The sequence below is a fragment of the Cynocephalus volans genome, chromosome 9 (assembly GCF_027409185.1).
Source record: "Cynocephalus volans isolate mCynVol1 chromosome 9, mCynVol1.pri, whole genome shotgun sequence".
Lineage (NCBI taxonomy): Eukaryota > Metazoa > Chordata > Mammalia > Dermoptera > Cynocephalidae > Cynocephalus > Cynocephalus volans.
The window spans coordinates 78,406,978-78,434,151 of record NC_084468.1 but is presented as its reverse complement, the minus strand read 5'-3'; the positions used below and the strand labels follow the sequence as shown (position 1 = coordinate 78,434,151).

Sequence of the window (27,174 nt, the reverse complement as noted above, 5' to 3'; positions counted from 1 at the left end):
ATGGGCATGTTAATAATAAATCGTAGTCTTTGAATTTTACCTCAGTTGCTAAATCCTTATTTAAAGAAAAATGAGTTACAGTATACTTCACACTTATATTTCACTCTTACAGGTAAACTCTGAAGTAATATTACAGAATATATAAAAAATAAAGAATGACTGTGTTTCAGTTTATATGAAATGGTAATACAAGATAAGGAATAAACACTGGTTGTGTTACACATAAGATCAGCTGCTTAAATTATTACTGATAATGATGTTATTATCTTAAAAAACATAATGGTTAATCTCAAGCCAATTCCAATATCTGATGTCTGTATTAGATGTTAAGAGATCTTGTTAATATTGTTGTGCACAGCAATGATTATCACCTGTGCTATGATCTCCTATCAAGGTTTTCTAGGTGCTTGGGAGGAACAGGTGCTGAATAACAGAGCACCAGCCAGCTTTGCACATGTTGACCTCAACTGTTTCCAAATAAAATTGTCCTGGAATCTTGCTGGCAGACAGAACAAATGTTTCAGTGATGCTAGTCCTCTCTGAAGTGCGTTCCTAAACCAAGACTGAGGTTATAATGACTTAAAACAAAAATTCTTTTTTTTTAAGAAGCACATAAAGGTGTTTTTATTTCCCAAATTTTCAAGGCCTTCATTGGCTTTCGGATTTTGTCAGCAGTAATTTAACATCCTGTCCTTTACATACAAATGAATCTGGAAATATTTTCCCATGTTCTGTATCTGAAATCTACCACACTATTCAAGCTTATCTACAAAATCCTCAATTTGGCCAATTAGCAAATGCAATTAGAAACTATGTATCCTGTATTTGTCTGAGGATCTAACTCAATGATATAGAAAGTGGATACCTGAATTAAATTTTCCAAAATCATTTTTTAACAGATGCTCAGTAAATAATGTCCACTAAATTTGTCAAAGGGACTCTTTGATTAGAGTAAGCAGAGTAAGGCCCAGTGTCTGAAAGCATGATAAAATAAACCTTTTTACAAAGAAAGTTTTCTATCAGTACCACTTGGAGAAATCCAAGGCACCAACATGAACAAAGATGAAGAAACTCACTGAGGTTTAAATTAAGGAAGAAAATAAATGTGTGTGATAGAGATGTGGTGGGAGGAGGTATGCCATTATTTTTAGTATGTATTAATGTTGACAAATTCTTTACCTTGTACACACCTTCCTGAAATCATTTGGACAGCATGTTAGAAGGATCTGGACAGCAATATGAAGCTAGTAGACAGCATGAAAGTATTTGTTTATGTTTCCCATTAAAATATTTTTCCCTGACGTCTCCTGTGTCTGAGAAATATTGCATATCTTTTAACACAAATTAAACTAAATTGATTTTGGCTTTAATTTATGTAAAAATAATCTTATTTGTCTTATCAGGGTTTAGAATTCTCATTTTTCTTACTATGTGAGCATTCATCATCACATGTTAGTAATGCTGTCTTAAAATTCAAATGATAATTCATCTTGACAGATTCAGAAGGAAAAAAATAATTAAAATAATATTCAACAAACATTGTAGAAATTATTGTTTGGCAGTAGTTATTTCAATTTAAATTTCATTCTCAGTGTTTCTAATCAGAATTTAGTCATTTTTAAAAAATATAATTCTTTGATATTCTCAACCACAAGATTTGAAGGACTCTAAGTTAGTTCAATTATGGTGACATTTAAGTAAGATTTCCAAATTTAATGGAAATTAAAATAGCATTGGAGACTAATGGGTAAAAAAAACTATGCTATCTACCCAAAGTGAATCATTGTACATTACATGCATGTATTGAAACAACATACTGTAACCCAACAAATATCTACAAGTAAATGTTAAAATACTTTGAAAAAAAATAACATAAAATAAAATAGCACTGGAAAATATACTCAAATGAGTACATTGATGAATAAATGCAAATAATTAAGGAAATCTCATTTCCTTCTACATTCCCTCAAGCCAAAACACCTCACACCTGACTGAAAATTTAATAGTATTAAAAAACCGAATTAATAAAAGAACGTCACATATCGATTTGTAGTTTAAAGCTTGCTCCGAAGTCTCCAAAGATATTCCCCGTCAAGCAGCACAGTTTATTTCCCCTTCCCTTCGGTTGAGGTCTGTCCTGTGTGCAGAAAAGAATTCTCACAGCAAGCCTGAGCCTGCCTGTCTGCTACAGGCTGAATTGTATTCACCTAAAATTCATGTTGAAAACACAGTCTCCCCAGTGGAGATAAGTACTTTAAAGTGGTGATTAAGTTAAAATGAGGCTATTAGGGTGTGGCCTTACTCCAATAGGACTGTTGTCCTTATAGGAAGAGAAAGAGACACTAGGGATGCCCTGCACAGAGAAGTACCATGTAAGAGCACAGCAAGAAGGTGGTCTTCTACAAGCCAAGGAAACAGACCTCAAAAGAAACAAAACCTGCCAACACCTTGATCTTGGATTTCTAGCCTCCAGAACTATGGGAAAACAGAATTCTGTTGTTTGAGCCACTCAGTCTGTGGTATTTTGTTATGGCAGACCTAGCAAATTAGTACATTATCCTTAGAAAGGCCTACTTGCAAGATTAGCCATTGGCTTGTGTCTAAGAACTTGACTGGTAACCAGTGTCCTACATGCATATAAAGCTTCTTATAAAAGATAAGAGTGGCTCCTTGTGTCTAAATTGTTTGTACAAACAATATGGTTTATGTTGAACTTCTGATTTCTTTATGAGAATTTTGGATTTCTGTACAGACTAGACACAGGGTTCCTACATTCTTACACGACCAACCCCTGATAAAATCCTTTGGTGCTGAGTTTCTAATGGGCTTTACTGGGCAGAAACATCACATACATGCCGCTGTATTACACATGTTGCTGGTAGAAGAGTGTGTGTGTTTCACGCTGAGTTCTGTCTTACAAATCTCTGAATGTAGGGTAGCCTTGGTGACTATCAACACACTCCGTACCTGCTTAACCAATGGAAGGTACGGAGATGAAGTGGTGTATTTCTGGGCCTAGTTCTAGCTGGCCCAGCAGCTTCCACTTTCTCCTTTCTTAGAATATTCACTCTAGGGGAAGCCACCTACCTTGTAACAAGTCTAATTATTCTGAAACCACCATACTGTGAAAAAACTCAAGCTAGTCCATGTAGACCATGAGGAGAAAGAGAGAAAAACAGATAAGATAAAGAGAGGGGGAATCAGAGAAATGCCAACATGCTTCCAGTGGCTCCAGCCATGTAGCCCAGGTACCAGACTTGTGAATGAAGGAGTCATCCTGGAAGTCTACCTCACTTGAGCCTTCAGATGACTCCATTCTCAGCCTCTGGCTGACTGTACCCACCTTAAAACTGAAATAAAAACTACCCAGATGAGCCCAGTCAACCTACAGAATCATAAACAACAATAAGAAATTATTGTTTTAGGCTGACAAGTTTTGAAATTGTTTATTACATGGAAATACATAACTAAAGCTATCATTTTATTTTTAAGTAATCAAAAATAATTGCTTCACAAGATTCTATCTCTGTACTAGCCAACTTCCAAAAAAAAAACAATTGCTTAAAATGTACATATTATAGAAAATAGATTGCTCTTAAAATTTACTCCCATTAACACATTGATGCCTTTTTATTTAAAATTATTTTCACAACATAGATCGATTCCTTAAATATATAACCACAGTGTGGTTTTATATTCAGGTTTTATTTTTTATGCTTTCATTTTTTATATTCAATTTTATTTTCATCTGTGTATTTCTTCCACTAAGTACCAATAAAACATGTTTCTATCCCATAATTATTGACACATCAGATTCTACCTCAAATTGTAAGTTAAGTCTAGCTTTACTTGCTAGACTTGCCTTTCAGTTATCCAAGAGAAAAAACTGATTATCAGAAATTAGTATTACTTGTAGGATTAAATGTTAGCCCTAGTGATATAAGAGGTGCTCAGTTTCCCTGGGCTTGGGTTACAGGACATGCCTCTGGGTTACAAGCCATTCCCCAAGGTTTCAGGCCCCTCCTCTAGGCTCTCCCCTAGAGGAAAGTTACTGCTGTCAGTTAGACCTATTTTTAGCACCAATACTGGGAAAATGAGACCACAAGGGGCTGGCTTATGCAAATCTAGTGGTTGGGCATGCTCAATGGAGAACACAGAATATTCTTGAATATTCCTGGTGCATGTGATAGGGTCTGACCAATGAACATGCTCCAGGAAAAGACCAACTGAGCATGTGCCAGAGACTAAATGTTACATAACTGGGAGCCACTCCCTTCACTGAATATTCATTGGATAAAGAAAGGATAGAAGCCAAATCCCAGCTGAAAGCAGGAGGCAACCCACACTTTGCGGGCTGAAGTGTGTATGTTTTGTATCAAACTTACTTTCAGCAGGTAGGTGCTTATTCTCTTGTGCTGGCCTGCATTCTGTACTGAACTGAAGTATGTGTTTCTTGCTTTTGTGTTAACTTGGTGTGGGCCTGCTCAGTTTCTGTAGCTATGCTATACTCTTCTGTAGCTATGCTATAACCTATATTTCTTATCTGTCATATTAAACCCATTCTCACTTTCTACTGTGACTCTGCTCTTGACTTCCTTCCTGTGGCAGAGTCAAGAATCTGGCAAGAGGCTGAGGTGGGTTGAAGCCAACTATTGGAGCACCCGGACTCTAGTAAAATCACTAGTAAAATCAACACCATCTGCCATCTTACATTTAATTTCTCTGCTCTGCTACTACTAACACAATTAAATGAACCAACCAAACAAGACATCTTTAGTAAAATCAACACCATCTGCCATCTTACATTTAATTTCTCTGCTCTGCTACTACTAACACAATTAAATGAACCAACCAAACAAGACATCTTTAATACCTATATCGTGATATCTACATTTTGCAATGTCAGAAAAATAGCTAAACAGGTAAAAATGGGAAAATATAGAAAACATTGGTATCAGGAATTATCTTTGACTTTGTTCTTTTAGGACATACTCCATACAATCTATTAACAAATCCTACTGACTCAACATTCAAAATGTATCCAATGTTCAACCAATTCTTACCCCCTCAACTTTTACCACTCCAGTTTAAGCCAGCAGAATGTCTCAGCTATAGGAGCCTGACTTCCATTTTCTGCCATGTCCCCTTACTGCCTATATCTACACAGAAGCCAGAGTAACAGCGTTACATAAAGTCTGATTATGTCATTCTTTTTCTCAAAACACCTCAGTACCTTCCTATCATGTGTAAAATAAGATCCTGAGTCTTCACTGTGGACCACGAGGCCTTTCATGATAAGGTTTCGCTCTGACTTGGTCTCTTATTGCTCGTCCCCTCATTCACTCTACTTCAGTCACAATGCCTTGCCAATCCCAAAAAGGCCAAGTATTCTCTTGCCTCGTAGATTTCACATTTGTTCTTCTCAATCCTCTTCCTACAGAAACATAAGTATCTTTCTCCTTTTCTTCATTATGGTCTCTGCTAAAAAATCCTCTAATCGAGGTGGCCTGCCTTGACCTTCCTTTTTGAAACAGCAATATGCTCCACTGTCACAGGATCCTCTAAATCCTGCTTCATTGTTTCATCATAACATTTATCACCCTGATATGTTATAAATTTATTCGTTGTTGATTTCTTCTCACTAGAACCTGAACCCCATGAAAGCAGGGATTTTAGTCTGTGTTGTTTACATTGAAGCACCAATGCCTTTGCACAGCATCAAGCATGTGGTAGGTACTCAATAAATTGGTTGATCAACAAATCAATTAATGAATAGATGGCCTAGTCAAAAAATGACAAGAAATATAGAAATATATCATAGTGGGTTCTTCCTGCGACACTGAAAAAGGGATTTCTAATACAAAGAGAGAAAAATTTACTGTGGTGTATTCTGATTAGAAGATACCATATGTCCTTATTGTTACAAAAACTATTAAGCATTTCTTTGTTTCCAAGTAATGTTTTATTATATTTACCAGTTTTCCCTCAAGACAAATTCATTATATTTACTCCTTTTTTTCTCACAATTAACAGACACTTTCATGAATTTTTTTTCATAAGAATCTGATATGTAAGCTCAACTGAATACTCAAGGGTATAAAATAAATAGTATGAATTGTAGAAATGGATATCAAACATTAATCTTTATCTAAATAAAGGATTTATGTTTAAAATACATTTCTCCTTTCACATTTGAAAATAAAGTACAAGGGGTTGAGCATAAAGATTTCTGTTTCATATTATTTATACTATATAGGACTTTCTTGGCTTAAACTTGGAGATCATGCTTCCATAAAAAAAGAGTAGTTAACAGTTATATACTGCTTTCTATGTGCTATTTTAGGCACTTTCTATTTATAAATTGGTTTAACTTTACAAGAACCCATTGAAGAAGTGGTTGCTGTTCTCATATTAATGGAGAAATTAATATACAAAGTAACTAGCTGTAGGTCACAAAGCTAGAAAGTGGCAGAACTGGGATTTAATCCCAGGCAGTCTCCTTAGTAGACGACATTGCCTCTAATGTTCCCAACAATCTTCTCTGCTTTATTACAAATAAACATTTCTCTAAAGATAGAAAAAAGTGGTCATTATAGAAACTATAAAAATATTTCTTTAAAAAGGTATGATCCATCTGAAGGGTTTTAGACATACAAATTACGATATCAAGTTTTTTCAGGATATGGTTATGAGAAAACTTAAATGTCTTCTTTGTGTTAGTTTTCAACAAATTTTTGAAATTACAATGCTTTATACTGCTATGGTACTGCTCAGAATAGTTTCAATATATTTTGTGTTTATATAAGGATAAGTAAGTATTCTATTACTCATTTACACAAAGGCAATTTAAAAATTAGAAAGAAAAAAGCAAATGCTGAAGTTTTACTTCATAATTTCAAATCTTAATTTTCCATACTTTTAAATACCACTGGAATGATTTTATAGGTGATAAAAATTTTTGAAAAAATATAAATAATATTCCTTTCACAAAATAAATTAAAAGGTAGTATAACTTAATTGGCTATGGAAAGCCAATATCACATAGTAGAAGCACTTGGAAGTTTTAATTGCTTATAAAACCACTTACACACATTAACCCCCAAACAATAATGATCTCTCAGAACAGATCAGAGAAACTAACTTAACTAAAATAATTATATTTATATTAGCTTTATGTCAGCAGTTTCTGGAATATATCTGACCTTTTTTTTAAAACCTCCATTAAAAAATACATTAATTTTCAAGGACTGTAGACATTATCAATTTATTAAAAAGAAAAAATGGTTTCTGGTGAAGCTTTGAGAATTCAATTAAAGTCTTGTCAAATTATACTTCTTCTGTAAATTTTGTCCCATATAGCATAAAATGGAAATATCAAGTAACTCTAAACTTTGTAGCATCACTATTTTCTCATTTTGTTGTATAGTAATAAAGGAAATATTTCTCAATAAATAACGTAATCAGAATAATTTTCAATATTTAACAAATCTCTGGTATAGAAATGAGCTTTTAACAATTATTTGTCTATCATTAAGTAAAAAAGCATCCAAAACTAGAACACTAAAGACCCCCAATGGAATTCATAGCTTTCCACAATTTCATTTCAACAATACCACAAATATTGAGCCACTGTACTAGGTTATAAGCAATATGAGTGAATAATATATAGTCCGCATATGAAAAAGAAAAAAAAATCCCAGAACAGTAGCAATTTTATATTGAAATAAAACAATTATGAAAGTCATAATGAATCCCCAAATGTGCATCCATCTTTAAACCAAACTGTACTGAAGCCATCGCAACTTAAGTGAGTGCATCGGCCCAACTTGCCAAGATTTTTTTTCCTCATGCTCTTAAGGATTCCCTTTATTTATAATAATCCTAGTGATATCCAAACACCCCTATTACAAATTTAAAATAGCTGATCCAATGGCTTTGGCTTAAAGAGAAATAACTAATCCTAAATGTCAAAATGAGCCTTATTCATATTTGCAACATTTTTAGCATTCTGAACTGAAGAATGCTATGAGTCACACCACTTAAATACTTATTAAAGATAATGTGTTTGGGAGGAATGATACAATACTTCAATTTTTGATTTTGACTATTATTTTGTAAGAATTACATAATTAATTACTGGTGACCTAGTGTTGCTAATGAAAATTTACCCACTAGATGAGGGCTGAACAATCCATTCTAAACTTATGATTTAAATTAAAATATAAACAACAGACTTGGAAGCTCTAATACGTGCAAATTGAACTACTACAATAAAACTCCCATCTCTTACGTGTAAGGCAAACAATTGCTTCATAATACAGTAATTTTTATTCCAAACCTTTACCTTTAGTTAGCAATAGAATGACAAAGGAACAAATTGGTTGTATCATTTGAAATCAGATTCTTAAAGATTAAAGCAGCTCACCTAACCATCTATATATAAACTATCTAGCTTAAACTATTTATTAACTACCCTAACAATATTATAAATAATTCACTTTTGTTTGTTTTTCTTTTTACCTTGAAAGGCACTGGCTCTTCAGTAAGAGGACTAACAGGAAGCGAAGTGGTGCTGCTTGCTGGGCTCATATCTGCACTCTGCAAGGAGAACAAAATTGAATTAAAGAGAGCTTTTTGTAGTCATTTTTATTATTCCTCATTCAGAATTCAATCCTTCTTGTTAAAATAAAAAATTAATAAATAAAACACAGATATAGAAAAATTCAAATCATGGATCATCCCTTATATGGAAAAAAATAGTTATCTGGGAAATTAGTCAAATTATCACTCTTCAAGTATATTTTAAGTAAATTTCAGTAAATATAATGGCCATTTTTTTGTGTTAGGGTAGTATTTAGAATTATCTTGGCTTAACTTACATTTTTACTGTTTCTTTGAGAATTAAACTAAATCTGTAATAATTCATTGTGTTGCTATTTTGATGTGTTTCCGGCTGATTTTCAAACATGTATTATACATTTTTTTCTTTTATGGAGATTTAAAATATTGCACCTAGTTTTTCTTCATTATGTAAACCATATCTGCCATCAATATATAGTTACAAACTGAAATAATATTAAAAATTTTAAATTCCTATATTTATAGACCCTGACATTTTACAACCTTCTTATATTCTGCTAAATGAAAAATGTAAGGACAAAAGATTTACACAAATATAAGAACGAATAAAAGAAGATGATTGGAATGTTGCTAATGCTGTTCTTCTAGTCCTTTAAAAATACTGTCAACTAAAACTTCTTAAATAAGATATTATAAGACATTAAAAAGAGATATGGGTTAGAAGTTGATCATTGATTTACTTTTATAAAAGCAAAAAAAAGATACTGATACTATGTAGCATCAGAAGTTATATTATTATATTCTTAACCCATTCTCTCAGAGGAATTCTTCATATAAGAAGATAAACAAATAAAACATCAAAAAGAATGTACACCTACATTTTTCAGCTTGGTTTCCAAATATACATGCACACAAATACAGACAATTTTGCAGTAAAGATGAAAGCAAAAGACTGAATTAACCTTGAAATAAAGGAACAAGTAGACTTTTTTAAGTTCCAACAAAAGAACACATTCCCAAAACAGATGCTACAACTGCTACACATTCTTAGAGTCTCTTTTTGTTCAAAAATAATTTTCAATTCATTTGATTCAAATGTGCATAAGCTGGACAGGTTTTAAATATCCATTAATATAGCATAACTTCTGTCTAGTCCAGAAACAAAGGATAAGAACTATTAACACAGGAACCAAGATATTCAGTATTATTTTCATATACCACGTACCACAGCTGTCTTAGAAATTGATGTAAAGCTGCACATTGAGTTAAAATATCTAAAGGAGGAAATAAGTGAAAACTGAACATAATCTACTAAAGGAAGTAGGAAAATACATGAACCAAATAAATGAAGTGAGGTAGTTACTGACTTTCATTTCTAATTTATTCAAAGCTTCCATGCCATTTATTTGGTAAAAACCAGGAAATGCTATAAATTGCTGACTCTCACTGATTACATGATACAAGAGAGAAACAAACCTTTTATTTAACCAACTAATTTACCACAGGACTCTAACAAGAAATGAATGAAACTTTTTGGAGAAATAGAAAAACATCACAGAAAACAAGGCACTTGAGCTCCTTCTTTCAATGTTAGATTTCTCATGAGAATTGAAGTGAAAGAACACAGTTCATACACAGTTGAATATCTGGTATTTACCTGTAGTATTGGTAGTCTACATAGCTTACCACAGTATTGTGCCCTTGAAAACCATATATTGAAACAGAGGTGACATTCAGTTGTGAAAATTTAAAAGCCTGGACCATATTGTTGCAAATGGAGGTTTTTGGACTTCCATAAGAAGATTAACTCAAAATCAAGCTTCTTTAGGGTTGAGGTCTCCTGCAACTTCCCCAAAATAAATGTGTAGCTCTAAGGACTGTAGAAAGACTACAAATTTTGCATCATGTAACATTGATTCTTTGAATGTCATTCTTAGAGAAAACTTTGTTCTAGCTTTAACATTCAAATACATCTTATATTGTGACACTTTAATACTGTTACTTTTAGGAAATCTTGAGATAAATGTTTAAAAATACTAATCAATCTTATATGACAACATTTTATAAATTGCACTTAATTATCAGGTTGAGAAATATGTAGCAAAAAGTCAAATAAAAGTATCTTCAGTTTTATTTTATTGTATTCCTATTGGCTTTACAGTGATCTGTAATTTAGGTGCCATTCCAAATTTTTACCCTTTTACATAAAATACAATAGTAAACCCTTTGGATGTTAGTCTTATTCATATTTCATATTTTAATTCACTTATCCTTTCTTAAGTATAGCAATGCTGATGCAACTGTATGAATACAAATTAACAAAATTTTAATATTTTTAAAAGCTGAACAGTACAGGGTACTTTGAAAGGTTCACAGAAAGATTCGTATTATCTTTCAATTCTATTTTTCCATGAACTTTTTGAAGGACCTTAGTATATACTAATTCACAATTTTCTTAATGAATTATTTTGTTAGAATTATGGCTTCATCTGCTTTTGTTATATTTTAGAGACTTTGGAAATCCTCACAATAATGTGAAAGTGAATCCCATGGGAAAATAAAAGAACTATTCTGTAAAAGAAGCAAATATCCCAACAGAACAAATCTCCATAATTTTCATGCTTCACTACTGTCAACCATACCTTAATTATAATAAATAAAAATAGGAATACATCATCTGCTTGTGAGTATGTCAAGGGAGGAAAGGAAGTCTTTGCTAAAGTAATGAACATTTCAAAATAATATGCAAGACTCTCATCAATGCGAGTGATTATGAAACTTCCTGGGTGGATGATTAGCAAAAGGACAGAAATAAAACTTTAGGTGGGAAGGAGAACAGGAACGCCAAGAAAAACAATGTGTCTGTCATCTCAGAGATTGGTTCTCTTACTGTTGACTCATCTCTGGCTCTGAGGGGAAAAACGGGCATAAGCAGAAACAGAGCTATTTCAAATAAAATTCCAAAAGATAGATGATGGAAATTACTTTCTTCTTTAAATTCCTCAATTGAATAAAACATTATTTAAGCACATAGAGATGTTCTGCAACCACCATACCTCTTTAGCATATTAGGAACTGCCACACAATGGTGTGAGGAGCACATATTAACAGGCTTAAATGAAAATGACAACATGCTAGAGAAAAACAATGGTAGGAGGCTGATGAGAACTTCTCATGGCTCCTATGAGATAGCTCCTAAAAGTGTATGAGTAATCAGGGACAATTTATCAAAAGGTTGGAAATAGCAGATAAGTTATTTTATTGAAATCCTTGGACTTAAGTATTGTACCAACTCTGACTTCCAAGCTAGTACCTACTCTATCAACGCCGAAGTCAAATTAATAGAAGTTATTGATGAGAATAAATAAATATACAAAGCCAAGCTGATTAAAAAATAAAAACAAACCAGAGTTGACGACTTGGACATTCAATGTACTGTCACTAAAAAAAGCAGAAAAATTGAAGGGTAAGAGAAATGATTAACAGATTAAATTAGAAAAGAATGCTCACATTTTGTGTGTCAGATCTTCTCTTAGCTTCTACTATTATGCTTACGTACAAATACGTACTCATTTCAATACCATTGAAAAACAACATTCTGTTCTTCCTTTTGACATGAAGACATGAAAAACTCAATTGATTTACAAATGATCTGTCACTTGTTGCTATCAATTTTCTGTGTATACAATTTCTAAGTCAGCCCTTCGTATAATAACATAATATAAAATTTAAAATTGAAATACAGTTTTAAAATATTCTAAATCAATTCTTAAATTAGGGAGTTATTTTTTAATCCATGAAAATTAGAGAGTTTTTTTTTTTTTTTAACAAGCACTAGAATTATTTTATCACATAAGCCACATTATGTTTTTCCTCTGATTCTGGGGAAAATATGTAATTTTACTAAATAAAATATTCTTTATTAACACCCAGTGCCTAGTTCTTGTTATTTTTCTAAAAATGGAACCAGGACTCAGATAAATGTCTGTTTCCAAGTCTGGGATAGGGGAAGGAATGTACAAAATGATCCAGAAAGCGAAGAAGTGCTCAAAAAAAAAGGTTGGGGGTATGCCAAGGGGACAAAAAGAGCCAACATGAAAGTGCCCCCAAATGCCAAAGTTGAAACAATGTGAGCAACAAAGTAAATAACATGATGACCAATTATAATGAGGTATCCTGGATGGGATACTGGAATAACAGAAAGGACATTAGGGAAAAACTGGTAAAATCTAAACAAATTCCCCAGTTTAGTTAATAATAATGTGCCAGTGCTGGTTTCTTAAGTTGTGCCAAAATGTACTCTGCTGAGGTAGGATGATTACAATAGGGGAAACTGAGCAAGAGGTATATGAGAGTCTACTATCTCTGCAACTTTTCTGTAAATCTTAAACTATTCTAAACTTAAAAGGTTATTTTAAATTATTCTTCATTAGCAATAACCAAGCTATTCATGATTATAATACATAGGCATTTTACTCATAGCTTCTAAGCTTTTCACAGGGATTTTAAAACTCTCATGAAAATACATTTTGACAGATCATTTTATTGGGAGCATAAACTATCCACCAAAGAATCTTTAACCTTCTATAAAAATTTCACTAAAAAGTTGATGTTAAATTGTTTTGCATGCTTTCATGTTACATATGGGAATACTGAAGGAAAGCTTCAGCTATATAAAATGATCTATTTGTTTGGGTGCTCTTAAGGTGCTTGAGAGTGAGTTTACATTATTAATATTTACTGAATGCCATAATTCCATAGTACATATCCATTAATTATGTAGCCCCTGAAAGCATAATTAATGGATCTGTCCTATGGGATTAAAGTTTATTTAAAAGGATTTCTTGAAGTGAAACATGATCAATTGAGCTCAAATATTTTGAGTACATAAACAGATTTGGGTGTAAGTAAAAAATCTTAATTTTTTGAGCCATTAGGATAAATTTTATGATTTTCTAGGTCTAATAAAATTAAATGGTCACCCAAATATGTTAACTCTAATTTGAGGATGTATTCTTATAGTTCTAAAATTACATACAAAACATACACACACATTATAGTATATTACGGTTTTAATAATCAGTGATGTAACTGCTGATAAAGTATGTAGGATAATTTTGATTTTTGGCATATAAATGGGCCATTTTTCTAAAAAAAATGTTTTTTTTTCTTTTTTTAAGCATGCCAATTTTCTGTGAAAATTCAGTAATTTATTCATTCAGCCATTCAACAAGTATTGAGTACACATTAGACTTCCTACCCTCAGTTTTTAAGTTATGCCATGATTCATTCCACTGGTTAAATATGGTTAGGCTTGCTGTTGGCCCAAGGATTTAGTAAGAAAGGGAATAGATAGTATCTAATTATGGCACAAAAAAACACTCTTTATATATTAGTGGGTACACACTTCAGTCTAATGTGTGTCCTTCACCAGTTACATAACCTCCAAAAGGCAAGGAGTCAACAGATCTGGATTCCTCCAAAGCAGGGTGCTGACCACTGCATTTCAGGCATACCTCTGTGAGAAACAAAGAGAACCACTAGAAGTTGATTCCACTCACTTCATTTTTTTAAGTGGTGTATATTCCACGTCCACTTATTTGTTGTTTTGGCAACAAACCAAAATGAGAGCAACAGGAAATTGAATTCAATCTCTAAATCAGAACTAGTTCTTTGCCCTTTGGCCTAGTTCAATAACCTTATCCATTTGAGTAACATCTTTTACTGGCTCTGTTTCCTTCAAATGAAAATGCAAGCTTTATTCTTTATAATGTCTTCTTATAGTTTATATCTGCTGTTTTTTGCATTCCTAGTGTCCAATTCATTTTACTAAGTTAACATTTTTGTTTTCCTTTGGGGAGTAATTTCTCCTAAACTCTCAATCCATTTGTTTTGAGTAGCAGTGGTCCAATATCCTTGAAATGGGTGTGAGAATTATAACCAAGGACTAAACAACTTTTCTTATCAGACACAAAAAGCCACAAAAGCCAAATTATTTAAGTGAAACTCCAATCTGGGAGTTGTGATGGAATTTTGAGAAAGAGAATCTCTCATTCAACTAATGCTGTTGAAGTTATAAAGAATGTGTCTGAATTGCCAGACCACCAAGTAGATGGAACATCCCTAAGAGCAAATCCAACATACAGCCAATCTAGGAAATGGATACAGAGAAAATGGGTCCTAAGGACATCTTTGACATATTCATAAACTAGCTCTACATGGGCAAATAACTTTCACAAAACAATGTGCCTACAATTTAAAAATCCTTTCTAACACAAGAATGAACATTGTGGCTGGGACATTTTAGGTTACAGAATCTAAAATTTATAATTGGCTGACTCAAGTAGAGAGCCACAATACTACTGTACTGTAACCTGGGAAGTTAGCAATATTTAAATGATAGCAAGATGATTTATTAAATTATGTTCCAAATTTGGGGGGACTCAAATTAAATATTTTTGAATTAGGTGCTTCATGAGATTTGGTCAAAAAATTCCTGGATATTAAAGTATATTTACAACTTTTTTTAATGTGGTATATATTTTTTATTTACTTTTGAGTAGAGAAAACATTCACACAGTGCAAAATTCAAAAGACACAACATCTTTTTCCAGGAAAATGTCTCTCTTCCACCACTAGTGCCCAGCCATCCAGAGATCACCAATTTTACCAATTTATTGTATAAACTTCTAAAGATATATGTACATAAAAGAAAAAATACACACACATGCACTTATATATAGTCATTAATGTTTTTTATAAATATAGGATAACATGTTATGCATACTGTTCTCCAACTTGTTTTTTTTTTCAAATTACCATATACTTATATATAATGAGTTCCCCGACTCTTTTATATGACTGTATAGAATTCCATTTTATGGCCATATCATTATGAAATATGGCTACATCAAAGCTCATGGAAGGATTCATATTATCTTTTAATTCAATTTTTCCATGAATTTCTTGAAGTACTCTTGTACAGATAACCAGTGTTTCATTCCCACTCTTGCAGTTACAAACAGCTGAAATTAATAATCTTGTAATGTATGCACTTTATCTGTATGATAAACTTCTGAATGTGAAACTACTGGGCCAAAAGACACTTTTAATTGTTATTTTGAATGGTATTGGCAAATTATCCTGCATAGACAGGGTAAAACTGTCCATTTCTATCAGTATACACATCCACCTGAGGCTTGAGTAAGTATTTTCCTCCTTTGTCATTATGTATTCTCTACTTGAGAAGGCTTTTAGCATAGATCTACAAGGTAAACAAAAGCTCTGGTTGAACTGCACCCTCCTAAAATCAGAGAGAGAAAAGTAAAACAGATTTTTAAATTCTCTTTCTCCCTGGTATCAATAATGCAAGACAGTTAAGAGATACAATATCCCAACGATGACATCTCAGCATTGTGTGTACAATTCCAATTACTAATTTCTTACTTTATTCTACCACTAAATAAAGGATAAATTAAAGCTGTGACCGAACCCCAAATTAATCCAAATTACTAAGTGTATTAGCACATTTATGTTCCTTGTAACAAAATACACAGAACTGGGTATTTTGTAAAGGAAACAAAATTTATTGCTTACAGTTTCTGAGGCTGGGAAGTTCAAAGTCCATCTGGTGGAGGTGACAGTGACCCAGGGGTCTCACATTGCAAGATGGTGGAAGCAAAGAGAGCAGAGAGAGACCAACCTCCTCATTCACTCTCCCCTGACCACCATTCTTAACCCATTCACTACAGCATGGTCCTACAATCTAATCACTCTTCGAGTCTCCACTTCTCAACTACCACAATAGGATTTTCCACCCTCTTAACAGTCACAAGTGGGGGCCAAGTTTCTAATACATAAAACTTGGGAGACACATTTCAAGCTTCAATGAGTTTGGGGGGGCGGAATTCAGTCTACTATACTAGGCTATAGCAAAGAAATAAGCTATCTCATTCTTTCAGAGTGAATCCACAGGAGAAATCAGGAATTGGTCCTCAGTTTAGAAGGTTCAAAAATTAAATTATATCAATTCACCTAGGGATGAGTAGGTTTTATGAGGATGATTCAAAATAACTAAATGAATAAGGGACTGTACTTTATCAGATACTGGCCAACATATTAACTACTAATGAAAACTAAACTTGCCATAAGAACTCAGGATGGTAACTTATCCAAGTTGGTCCTTTTTGGTAAAGAGAACCAGTCAGAAACCACATTGCAGAGCAGAAGATTCTTTGTTCAGCACAAAGTTGGAAAAAAAAAATAATTGTGTGCTCTCAAAGGATGCTTATATCAAGCTATGGTAAATATATAAAGAAATACAAATTATTTAGAATCAGAGCACTTTCTTCTTCAACAGTGTTAGGACATCACCACAGTGACAAAGTTCACATTAGCTCATTCATTTAAAAAACAAAAACAAAAACAAAGACAAAAAACAACTACCTAAAGTACGATTACTTCATATGACACACACTGCAATGTAATTGAGAAGAGAAATAGCTAATCTTACTAGTGATATATTTTTTAAACCAGCTTATTTTTGTTGGTGGTGGTATCGGTTACCTCAACAATGACTAAGCTTATTAATTTCATTTTGCTTTTTGTTGGCTTCAATTTTAGGAAATTGCAGTTTCTAACCTTATAACCAAATTCTGGGAGTTCCTCATATTTGAACTTTCAGGTCCCTATCTCATTTCCCTAAGTTCCTGTAGGTACTCTGAGATTGAGTCCCTATTTTAACCCACTGTTTCTCCCAGCTAGAGAAATTCTGTCCCTGACCTCTAATCTCTGTGTTTGGACCTCAATCAATTGTTGCTGAATCTCTTTATTCCTTGGTCTATGGTTTGAATCTTCATTATCCCTCTGTCCGTTTATCTCATTGGTATGTTCAGCTGCTTCCACCAAGACCAAATTATGGTCTAATTTTATTAACAACATTAAACAGATGGTATTGAGAACCTACAGTAAACCAGATACTGTGATGTATGTTTAATAAAAACAGCCCCTGCCACCAATTATCTTAAGCTCATTAAGGGAGACAAGCAAGTATGAAAAGTATAAACTAGAGAAGTAAATAAGCACATAAATAAATAGAGAAAATTCCGACTATTCAAAGATAAACACAGATAAAATATCTGTGTACTTTTTCCAGTCTCTTCCTGTGCAATGTAACAGACTGGGATTAACACACATAACTATATTCTCAGGATTTTTCTCACATCAAACATTTTCCTTCAGTTTACTTTACAATAAATGCATAAAACTCCATCATATAACTTTATTCATCTTGCCAGGCCCCTATTTTAGACATTTTTGTATTTCTATTTTTTTCTGTATAATTAATGCTGTGATGACATTCTTAAAACAGACCTGTGGTTCTTTTTTTTTAAGTTTTATTTTATTTATGATTGGCATGTAATTGTATATATTTATGGGGTACAGTTTCAATACATGTATATATTGTATAATGATCAAATCAGGGCAGTTAACGTATCCATCACTTCAAACATTTATCATGTCTTTGTGGTTGTAACACTAAAAATCCTCTCTTCTAGCTATCTTGAAATATAAAACACATTATTTTTAGTTGAAGTCACCATACTGTGTAATAGAATGCCGGAAGTTATTCTTCCTGTCCAACTGTACCTATGTACCCATTGACCAACCTCTCCCCATCCTTCACTCCCTGCTCCCCTCTCTAGCCTCTGGTAACCACTATTCTACTCTCTACTTCCATAAGATCAAATTTTTAGATTCCACATATGAGTGAGATCATGTGATATTTGTCTTTCTGTGCTTGGCCTATTTCGCTTAACATAATGTCCTCCAGATTCATACACGTTGCTGCAAATGACAAGATTTCTTTCTGTTTTATGGCTGAACAGTATTCCATTATGTGATTATTTCTTTTAATACACTATAAAGTTTCAGTTAAAGGCTATGCACATAATTGAATAACTTCACATATATTATCAACTTTCCTCCAAGGCTAATGTACTGATTATTACTACTTGAGAAGTTTAAGAGTTCCAAATTTACTGTACCTTCATTAGGCAAAGAGAAATACATTAGGTTATTTAATAAGCTATGATTTACTAATTTGTTAACTATTAGGAGAAAAAAATAGATCCTTAAACTGCATTAAAATGAACTCTAAATGTATTAAAGTGTTAAATATGCAAACAACCCACAAGAAACACTTGAAAAAAAAATAAGTAAACATTATCTATCAGTTACCACAAAATAGGAAGGGATTTTCTAAATACAAACATAAATAAATCAAAAAGTCAAAGATTGATATATGTGACTGTTAAGTTTTTTGCATACTAAAGAAAACGAAAATAATGAAGCAAAGAAAATATTTGGAAAATTCTGAGGTTTGGCAGGAACAATTAATTCTTCATTCTTAGTATTTCCTTCCATGTAGAAAGAGCTCTACTAGTATTATACTTCCAGTTTCTCTCCCTAACAGAGAAAGGATCACTTTTCTTGCTGATAAATGTGGGATGGATGAACTCAGTGTGCTTGGTTCAGCTCATTCCTTTTTCTTTCGCTGGTAGGATCACATGCAGAGAACATATGTTCTGCTCAACATCTGTGCAGTCGGCTTTTTACTGCTAAGGTCTGAGTAAGAGCTTTAAGCTTCAGATCATAAGAGGGTTTAACCTGGAGGGTTGTCGGCAGCTTATGGAGGCTTTTCCCTCAGGCAAGAAGCTATTTTTACATGGTCTTGTGTGACTGAAGTGAAAACTTGTGGGACAAATGGGTCTCAGCAAAGCCTCTGAGTATTAACAACCTCAGAAAAGACAAAGATCATGTGTAACCTCAGCCAAAATGGATACCAGGGCCTCGGGAGGTACAAACGGCTGCTGGTTAACCTTGAACTACATAGAGCCATTTTTCATTAGTAGATTTGGCAGATATAGTATTGAACTGGAAGGAAAGAGTGTCTTTCCATTGTTGGGCTTTTTAAGTGTTGGTAGGGAGGATAATATTGACAGCTTTTAAACTGAAAGACAGCTGTTTTCTGTGTCTGCTACAGAGTGCTAGTGAACTTCTGGCTTTAAATTCTGAGAGCCAGGCCTAGTAGTTACAAGTAGCTACATTGCCTGAAGTAGGTAACATCTAGGATGTCCCCCAGTGACCCCTACTTCCTTGTATTTGCACTCTTGTATAATCCCCTCCCCTTGAGTGTGGGCTGGATTTAGTGACTCACTTGTAATAAATGAGATACACCAAATGCTGTCAAAAAGAGACTGCAGAAGGGCAAGTGTGGAAGCTGGTAGAACACTTAGGAGGTGACTGTAATATGTTGAGAGATGATGGTCTTTTGGACAATATTTTTATCAGTGGAGGTAGTAAAAATCGGGTGAATATTGTATGTATTTTCAAGGTAGAAACAACAGAATTTCCTGATGGTTTGGATATAGGTTATGAGACAAATAGAAGACGAGGATAATTTCCAAGGTTTTGTCTGGGCTAACAGACAGGTTGAGTAGGAATTTAATGGGATAGGAAAGATTGCAAAAGGAACATAACTGAAGTGAAAAATCAGAAATTCAGTTTGTTAAAGTTATGTTTGAAATTGCAAATTGGACATCATAGTAGAGATATACTGCAGCTATACCAGCACTTGGATATAATAGCTGAGATAGGATAGAGAACAAGATAATGGAAAAAAACAGGAGTTGAAAGAGCTGAGATGCCAGGGTGAGACAAGGATAATCTACTTGTGTAATAAAAAACTGTTTCAGAAATGACATTGGAAGTAAAGAAAATGAATTAGAGTCTATACTCTTCAAATAGTGAGGAGAGTGTTCTGGGGGTTCTAATGAAGACTGCAATAAAGAAAGGTAGCAAGTAGTATAGTCTGATGGCATGAGTTTCAAGCTAAGAATTATTTGGGAGGCAGGAAAAACAGTGGTCAGAAAATTGAGGAGGAGCAAAAGGACACCTGCCTCTTCTCTAAACGCCATAACACAGAGGTATGGTAATGAAAATAGCCACCTCTGATCTTATGCTACCTGGAAACCAAAATAACCTGACTTAGATTATTCTTTCACAAACCGTTTCAAAGAGGACAAAACATGTAGCACATCCAGTGGCAAATATATCTAGGAGAACCTAACAAATTTACAATAAACAAAAACTAAGCAAGGGAATGAGCAGAATAAGTAGAAAGTATTTACTTTAACTTTGCACCTGTTGTCCAAGCTTTGTTTGCTGCATTATAAACTCTAATCTTTAGGAGGCTAATGTCCAGTTTACCTCATTTCCTGCACTTCAACCTTGTCCAACTCCATCAAGTTATCAAAAAAATTTGTAGTGTTTGCCAGAATTTCCCCAGTCCTGATAGTTGAATCCTGATTTCTGAAAGTGTCATCTCCCCTAGTTTGCACAAATCACAATGTTTAAGGGCACCTTTAAGTTTTGTTTTGTTTTTGTTCATTTATTAGTTTTTGAATGATTTAATTCACCTCATGAAAAGGGCAATTTTGAAGTGGTATTCTGCCTTAGTCTGTTCTGGCTATTATTTAAAAAATACTATAAACGAGGTAGCTGTTGAACAAGAGAAATTTATTTCTCCATGTTCTGGAGACTGGGAAGTCCAAGATCGAGGTGCCAGCAGATTCAGTGTCTGGTGAGCGCCCACTTTCTGGCTTATAAACAGTGCCTTCTAGCTGTGTCCTCACATGGTGGAAGGGACGAGGCAGCCCTCTGGGGCTTCTTTTATAAGGACATTAATTCCATTCATTAGGGCTCCAACCTCATGATCTAACTGCTGGAGTGAGCAGAACCAAAGTCATGTTGGGACCTAAAACTACGTGGGCTCTAGGAAAATTTTATTTTATTTTATTGTTTTTATTTTTGGCAACAAAACAAGTCTTAATACATTTAAATAGACTAAGATCATAGAAAATATGTTCTCTGACCAGAAGGAAATTTAGAAAATTCACAAATGTGTTGAAATTAAACAACATTCTCACAAATAAACAATGGGTAAAAGAAAAAATCAGGGAAATTAGAGAGTACTTTGAGATAAAACCAAAGTGCAACATATCAAAATTTCTAGGATACAGGGCTCATGCAGTGCTTAGAAGAAAATTTATATTTGTAAATGCCTATATTAAAAATAAGAAAAATCTCAAATCAGTAATGTAAACTTCTACCCTAAGAAAATGGAAAAAGAAAAACAAACTAAACCAAAAGCAGATATAATTAGGACATAAAGATTACAACAGAAATATATATATGAAATAGGGAATTAGAAAACAGTAGAGAAAATCAACAAAACTGAAGTTGATTCTTTACAAAGATCAACAAAATTTGTAAACCTTTATCTAGACTGACCAAGAAAAAAAGAGAGAAGACCGAAATTATAAAAATCAGAAATAAAGCACAGGCAATATTACATTGTCATTATGGTTTTTTGTGGTGGTAAGATTTAGTTTCTTGTTTTCATTTTTGTTCTACCAGTGGGTTTTGTTGTTTCTTGTGTATTCATGGCAGCGATTATTATTTTTCAGATTCTAGATGTAGGATTCCCTTGAGCATTTCTTACAGGGCTAGTCATATGGTGGTGAACTCCTGTAGTTTTTGTTTGTCTGGAAAAAACACTATTTTTCTGTCATTTCTGAAGGATAGCCTTGCTGGTTATAGTGCTCTTGGCTGGCAGTTTTTCTCTTATGTTTAGTATTTTGAATATATCATCCCATTTTCTTCTGGCCTGTAGAGTTCCTGTTGAGAAGTCTGCTGTTAGTCCGATAGGGGCTCCCTTATAGGTGATTTGGCACTTTCCTCTTGCTTCTTTTATGATTTTCCCTTTGTCCTTGAGCTTTGCCAGTTTAACTATACTTGTCTTAGAAAGGATATTTTTGGACTGAATATGTTTGGGGATCTTTGAGTTTCCCAGACCTGAAGGTCCATGTCTCTCTATGCATTGGAAGTTTTCTGTTATTATTTCATTGAATAGGTGTCCCATACTTTTACCTTTCTCCTCCCTTCCTGGCACACCCATGAATTGACTGTTTGTGTACTTAATGTTGTCTGCTAGGTCTCTTAGATTTTCTTCATTTTTTAAAATTCTTTTTTCCTTCTTTTTTTTTTTTGGTCTGCCTGAGTGATTTTTAAAAAACTATCTTCAAGATCAGGAATTCTTTCTTCTGCTTGTTTTAGCCTGCTGCTTGAGCTCTTGGTTGTGTTTTTTATTTTGTTGAGTGAAGCCTTCAATTCCAGGAGTTCAGCTACTTTCTTTTCTAATGTATTAATCTCCTCGTAAATTTCCTCCTTCATATCCTGGATTTATTTTTTTCCTCATCTCATTATGTTATCTGAGTCTTCTTATATCTCAGTGAGCTTCCTCAAGATTGTTGCTTGAAATTTGTTCTCAGTCTTTTCAAGCATTTCCTGCTCTATAATGTCTGGTATTTGAGAATTGCTGTATTCTTTTGGTGGTGTCATATTTTCTTGGGTTTTCATATTTCTAGTATCTTTGCATTGATGGCTAGTCATCAGGTAGAGCAGATGCTTCTTCTATTACTCTGGAGTGGGCTTTGACAAGAGAAACTTTCTCTTTTTTTTTTTCAGTCTCTGCTGGTGACTCTCCTTGTGTAACTGCAGCCAAGTTTCTAGTGGGCCACCTGCAAAGTGGCTGTGGCTATCGCTGTGGCACTGAGCTGCTCTTGCAGCAGCCATGGTGGCTGTGGTTGGCCACCCACGTGGAAGTGGTGTTTTCAGCATGCTCTTTTGCCTGCTTCTGGCTGCGGGGTACTGCCCTTGGCTCCTGCCTAGGATCCTGGGCATGCTCTCTTGTCTGCTTCCAGGTAGGGGATTCTGCCCTTGGCTCCTGCTTAGGACCCCGGGCATGCTCTCTTGCCTGCTTCTGGGCAGAGGGGAGTGCCCTTGGCTCCTGCCTATGAGGCCAGGTGTGCTTTTCTCGCCTGTTTCCAGTTGGAGGGGGCTGCCCTTAGCCACTAAAACTTTTTATATGGGTCAGGCAGCCGGATTTGGGTTTGATAACATAATCACCTTCCAAAGGCCCCACATCCTAATACCATCACACTGGTGATTAGGTTTCAATGTATTTATTTTGTGGGGATATAAACATTCAGACCATAGCAGGTTCATATAATTGAGTCCAGAAAATGCTTTTTGAGGGCTCACTTGATTATATTTTGTTCATCATTTCTTGAAGGGGTTAACAGCCCAGCAAAGTGGCATGAAAATTACTTTAAAAACTTCTGAACAATCAGCAACCACAGAAAAAAAAACTTATCTAAACTTAAAAGGGCCAGCCCGTGGCTCACTTGGGAGAGTGCGGTGCTGATAACACCAAGGCCACAGGTTCAGATCCCTATATAAGGATGGCCAGTTAGCTGACTTCAGAGAGCATGGTGCTGACAACACCAAGTCAAGGGCTAAGATCTCCTTACCGATCATCTTAAAAAAAAAAAAAAAAAAAAACCAAAAAAACACAAACAAACAAAAAACATAAACTTAAGCAGAACATTCCAAAAATATAGTTGCCATTGACACCTCTCCCCCACTCTGAGGGAGTTGTCTGGTTGGGAGAAGACTCTTAGTTCACTCTTTAGACTGACAAGGAATAACAAACTTAGCTGCCCATTAGCATCAAAAAGTCTAGTTGCACCTTCTACACTTTCCATTGGCATCCTAAACTGCCCTCCTTTCTTGTTAGGTTAATATGTAAACCTTTATCTTTGGCTATTCAGTGAGTTACTCACTACTGAGTATCCTCTCATTTGTAATAAAATTTTCTCCTATTAATCTGTCTATTGTTAGTCAATTCACAGGCCTCCAAACAGTCAGACTTAAGTTGGTATAGAAAAACTTTTCCTGCCAAACACTTCCCAAATTCTTGTTCAGTTACATCACACTGGTAGCTTGCAAGGGGCCACAGAAGGATCATTTATATCACAGAAATTGGCAAAAGCTACAAATCACTTTCTAGAGAGAAATAATCACAAAATATATGGGGAAGATCAATTTCTAAATAGGGCTTGATTTGCAAACCCTATCATTCTCCAAGTTCCCATATCTATATTGCACCAGACCTGATTTAAAATATCTTAATCCCTGTCTATACTATTATATTTTAAGAGGTTCCCCTAACTCAGTCTCTTCCCTTTTCAAACCTTGCCATACCCAGATATCAGATCTTTCTGGAACATGGTTTCTTCACCCACCTCCTTTGCTGAAGGATTTCAACGTTGCACTTAGGGCAGTGAATAAATCCCACACTCTTTAGGCTTGCATTCAGGGTCCTCAAACTGAGAACAAACTTCTCTTTTAATTCTTATCACCCTTACTTGAGTCCAATTCTTAAGACAAACAATTACCAGCTATTTTCTAAAAATCCTTTCAACCAGTTCCTCTCACCATAGTTACTTGTTTCCAGTCATAATGATTTCTCCACCTGAGCATTTGGAAATGCCCTTCTTTAGTGACCTTAATATCAAAATACTGTCCATCATTTACAACCAAGTTTAAATGCCCAATTCTCCATGAATACTTCTCTAATGGCTTCAGCAGTAATTAATCTTGCAATTCTCTGAACTCCTGTGCATTATCTGTATATCTCTGGAGCACTTACAATGTTTTAACTTTATTACCTTTGTGTGTGTTTGCTTATCTTATTTCCTTTCTAGATTTCAAGCTCCCTATTGGTAGCTTATTTGTGTTACATTTCTTATACATGTATTCCTCAGGGTAGAGAGTAAAAAGGCTTTCACATAGTAGACACAAGAAAAAAGCACCTGGAAATCAGTTGTTCTTTTATATTCCTATTATTAAAAGTGCCTCAAGTCATCTTTATTTGCCCCTTGGATTGAGAATCATTAGGCTAAATGAATGAATGAGTGAATGATTGACTGGATAAATGTTGAACTTGGTCATATTGAAAGGTTCCTAAAGAAGTAAGGATTTATGCAGGTAGCACAAAAATGGACTAGAACGATTGGGGAAATGTAGTGTCAATATAAGACTAGGTGAGAATTAATATTTTCTCATGGATTTCTTTACAGGATAAATGATATAAGGATCTGGACAAAGAATGTTTTATTTTTGTCTGTCAGACTCTCATTTTACTCCTGTGTTTTTAACCTATGTTTACATTTAGTATGTATTTTGAAATATTGTTTATTATTTTATGAAATAGCCTAATAAGAAAGAGGACAATTCAAAAGGGTTAGTATGATCATGTCCTTATCTACCTAGTTAGCCTCATGTTCTGACACTTCTAACCTTCAAGTTTACAGTCTTCTACAGGTTCCTGCAATGTGATGCAGAGCACTTAATCATCTGGCATGTTCTATTAAAATGCTCATTTTGGGATCCCACAGCAGCGATTCTAACTCAGTAGATCTATAACACAGTCCAGGAATCTGTATTTTCAACAAGTATCCAAGGGCTTCTTTCTTCAGTATGCACTCAGAAATATGCCTGAGGTAATAAGAAGCTGCTATAGTTCCCCACATAACATCTGAATGTCCACAGGTCTTTGCCTTCACTACATCTCCTCTTCTCCTAGAAAGCTCTTTAACTTTTTTCATCTCTTCCCCTCATCCCTGCTGCATTTCCTTTCCCATCACTGTGCAGCCCTTAACTAGCACATTCTTACTCATTTTCCAGCTGTAATTCAGCATCATCTCTCTGCCACAATTAAACTTCGTGTATACCTCTTTTTTTCCATGTGAGTCTCAGCCTATTTCATTTCAAATCTCAACTCTGCAAGTTACTAATTGTGTGACTTACATATCCTCTCTGAGCAGCCGTTTTCCTCTTCTGTAAAATGGAGTTAGTAATAGAACCCACTCTCAAAGGTTGTTGGGAGTAAATAAGGCAAAACTAGTAAAAACAGAGCTGGCACACATAAAGTGCTAAATAATCGCTAGGTTTTAGTGATTATCTTGATGCATAAAAATCACTTGTTTAAGGGTCTGTCTGCTAAGATTGTAAAACAATTTCAGAACAGGTTCGTGTGCTTTTCATCTTTATATCACTGACACTACAAGTATTATTGAATAAAAATGAATTTATCATACTCATACAGTTAAATTTATATAATTAGGTTTAAAAACCCAGGTATTATTTTGAAAGCTCTTATTTTTGTAAGTTCTACTTAACAGGACTTAATTAGCTTTTTCTTCATAGGTTTAAAAGAAATAGCAATTTCTCATTAATTTTAACTATAATAAAATACCAACTAGCATATTAGAATATCTATCTTGTCACTGAAATTGATAAATATATGACAAATACAATGAGGCATTTTTATGAATAATTGTTAAATGTGGAACCGCCTGGCAAGAGCTAATTGGTTAATGTGAATATAAATAAATTCAGCCACAAAACACAGGTGTACATATCTATGAATATCATTTACCTTGACTGGTGGCACACTTTATTTTCAATTAAAATGAAATGAAGAAATAAAATCAACATGATCCTAGTCTAACATTAATGTTCACTGCCTATAAATCAAAACTGATAGTGAGATATCAGATTAATATTTGGAGGAAGTAACCAATGAGATTTTAATACAAGCATTTATTTCAAAAAAGTACAGAATTT

At 34.1% G+C, this 27,174-nt stretch overlaps 1 protein-coding gene across 1 annotated transcript in view; it reads right to left on the bottom strand.

The window, feature by feature from the left end:
* The window catches only part of CCSER1 (coiled-coil serine rich protein 1), a 1,196,779-nt gene that overhangs the window by 781,488 nt on the left and 388,117 nt on the right, over nucleotides 1-27,174 (bottom strand). The window contains exon 6 of the mRNA XM_063108818.1: nucleotides 8,521-8,598. Coding sequence (XP_062964888.1) covers nucleotides 8,521-8,598 — 78 coding nt within the window. The remainder of the gene's footprint in view (nucleotides 1-8,520; nucleotides 8,599-27,174) is intronic.